At 47.1% G+C, this 2,135-nt stretch overlaps 1 protein-coding gene across 1 annotated transcript; it reads left to right on the top strand.

Moving 5' to 3' along the window:
* Positions 1–444: 444 nt before the first annotated feature.
* On the top strand, positions 445–1,386 carry APOBEC4 (apolipoprotein B mRNA editing enzyme catalytic polypeptide like 4; the record flags this gene model as incomplete). The annotated part of the gene is made up of 1 exon (XM_084266101.1): positions 445–1,386. One exon carries the CDS (start codon positions 445–447, stop codon positions 1,384–1,386), a length of 942 nt encoding a protein of 313 aa, XP_084122227.1.
* Between the last annotated feature and the right edge of the window lie 749 nt (positions 1,387–2,135).

The following is a 2,135-nucleotide window of genomic DNA, read 5'->3' as shown; positions in this document are numbered from 1 at the left end:
CAGAGCTGCTGAGATGGTAATTATACCCTTCTTTTTTTATATTTTTTGTGGGGTGGTGGTTACTTGTTTGTTTTGCCCAATTGCATACAGCTCATCTGCTAATCAGATCCTGCCTGCTTTTAATCACACAGTCTCTTCTGGCCAGGGTAAGAGCGCAGAAGCCAGAGAAACATTTTTTTTTTCCTTGTGCTTTTAGCAAAAAGGCTACCTTGTGAACATTAAAAATGCTCCCAGGCTGCAAGAGAGCTTTGTTCTCTGGTGGCTTTTCGGTGTTGTGCTACAAGTTTCATTGTGCTTTTTTAAGAGTCTACCCCCCCCCCCCCTTCCCGCCCCCGCAGTGTTTCTGCAGAACGAATCGAAGGGTTAAATTCAACTACTACTTTCCTTTTTCATTCAGGACCCTCAACTATATAGCATGTAAACAGGGTGATTTTTCCACAGAACATGAATCCAGGAGAGAAAACAACGTTCCAAGAGTACCTGATGAATCAGGGGACGGCAGTAAAACCCTACTTCTGGCAGAGAGAGAACCACACCTGTGCCAAGTGTCCCTACCATATACGGACCGGTGAGGAAGCCAGAGTCCCTTACACAGAATTTCACGGGGCCTTTGGCTTCCCGTACATACCAACAACAACCCTCCCGAACAAACACCTCCTCTTCTATGAACTGAGGAGCTTCTCAGGCAGGGTAGTCCAAAAAGGCCATGCTACAAACTGCACTGACCTAGACAACCACCCAGAATCCACGCTGTTTCAGGTGGGCGGTTACCTGGATGCAGTTACAGGTGCCTACGAAACCATTGGATGCATCACCCTCTACTCAAATTACTCCCCGTGTAACGAGGCTTACCACTGCTGCGTAAGTAAAATCTACACTTTCTTGCTGAAGCATCCAGAAATCACTCTCTGCATCTATTTCTCTCGGCTTTATCACACTGAGGACCATTTCCCCGCTGCCACTTGGAACCGGGAAGCTCTGTGGAGCCTCTCCAGCCTCTGGCCTCGTGTGACTCTGCAGAGGCTGCCTGGGGAGCTGTGGCATTACCTCCTCTGCACTTTTGTGTACGGCATCCCAGGGGCAACCCTTTATCACCCAACTCCACCGTTAAGAAACGTAGCAGGTCTACTGAATCCACACACAGCTAACAACATAACAGGGTCAGAAGCTTTGCCAGGAGCAGCGCAGGGAAAGCCTGCTGTGCAGCGGAGCCCAGCCTTTCATTCTTCCAGCCCTGCCTCTCAGCAGCCTCTGCCAGCACTGAAAGGTGGTCTGCCACCTCCCCTGTCTCAAAGCCACCCAGGCACACTTCTGTCCTTTCAGAAGCACCAGCTATACCCCAGACCTAAAAATGTCGTAAGGCATTTAAAAATGCCAAGGGAATAGTTTGATGAACCTCATAATTCTGATGTTTCCCAGGGACAGAAATCTCCTCCAATGATGATACAAATCAAACAGCTTTCAGGTTGCAAAGCTGAGATTACAGCTGCCAAAAAAGCCTCGCCTATAAAGTCATCTCCAAAAGCTACCCCACAGAACAACTGTGGTTCTCCAATAACTGATTACGAAGATGACATGCTTTTATTTCACCCCTATGCCTTTCAAACAGAAAGCCCCTAGTAGTAAACTCCCAAACCTACCAAGCCAGTTTCTACCAGAAAAACACACAAGTACTTCACAAGCTACAGCCGCAATGACAGCCAGCCCATAGCTCCCCAGCGGAGGGAACTTTGGTGGGACACATGATGTAGCCTAAATTCCTCCTCCGTTGAGAAGGTGGCTCCGCAGGTAAGGCTGGTACCTGAGGAAAGTTTTCACGCTGGGTGTTTGTTTAATCATAGAAGGGTTATAGACACATATACATATGTGTGAGTGTGTGTGTATGGTTTGGGTTGGGTTTTTCTTAGGGCTGCTGCCTTCCATTAGGAGGAAAGTCAGAAACCTGTGTGATTTTCTAACTTGTAAGAATTATTGACTAGGACAATATAGCTAGCACAGACCTACACAGTCCATGGATAACTGCCAAAGGAAAAATAACCTGTTGTCTGTAGTAAGGTTTTCACATTGTGATTTAGTGTACTTATTATTATACCAAAGGCCTTGAAGAATGGGGCAAATCAAGTCAACTTGGCCAG

This window comes from Gallinula chloropus, assembly GCF_964237585.1.
Source record: "Gallinula chloropus genome assembly, chromosome: 6".
In the NCBI taxonomy this organism is placed as follows: Eukaryota; Metazoa; Chordata; class Aves; order Gruiformes; family Rallidae; genus Gallinula; species Gallinula chloropus.
Note: the sequence above shows the minus strand (reverse complement) of the source record. Positions and strands in the feature narration are given on the sequence as shown.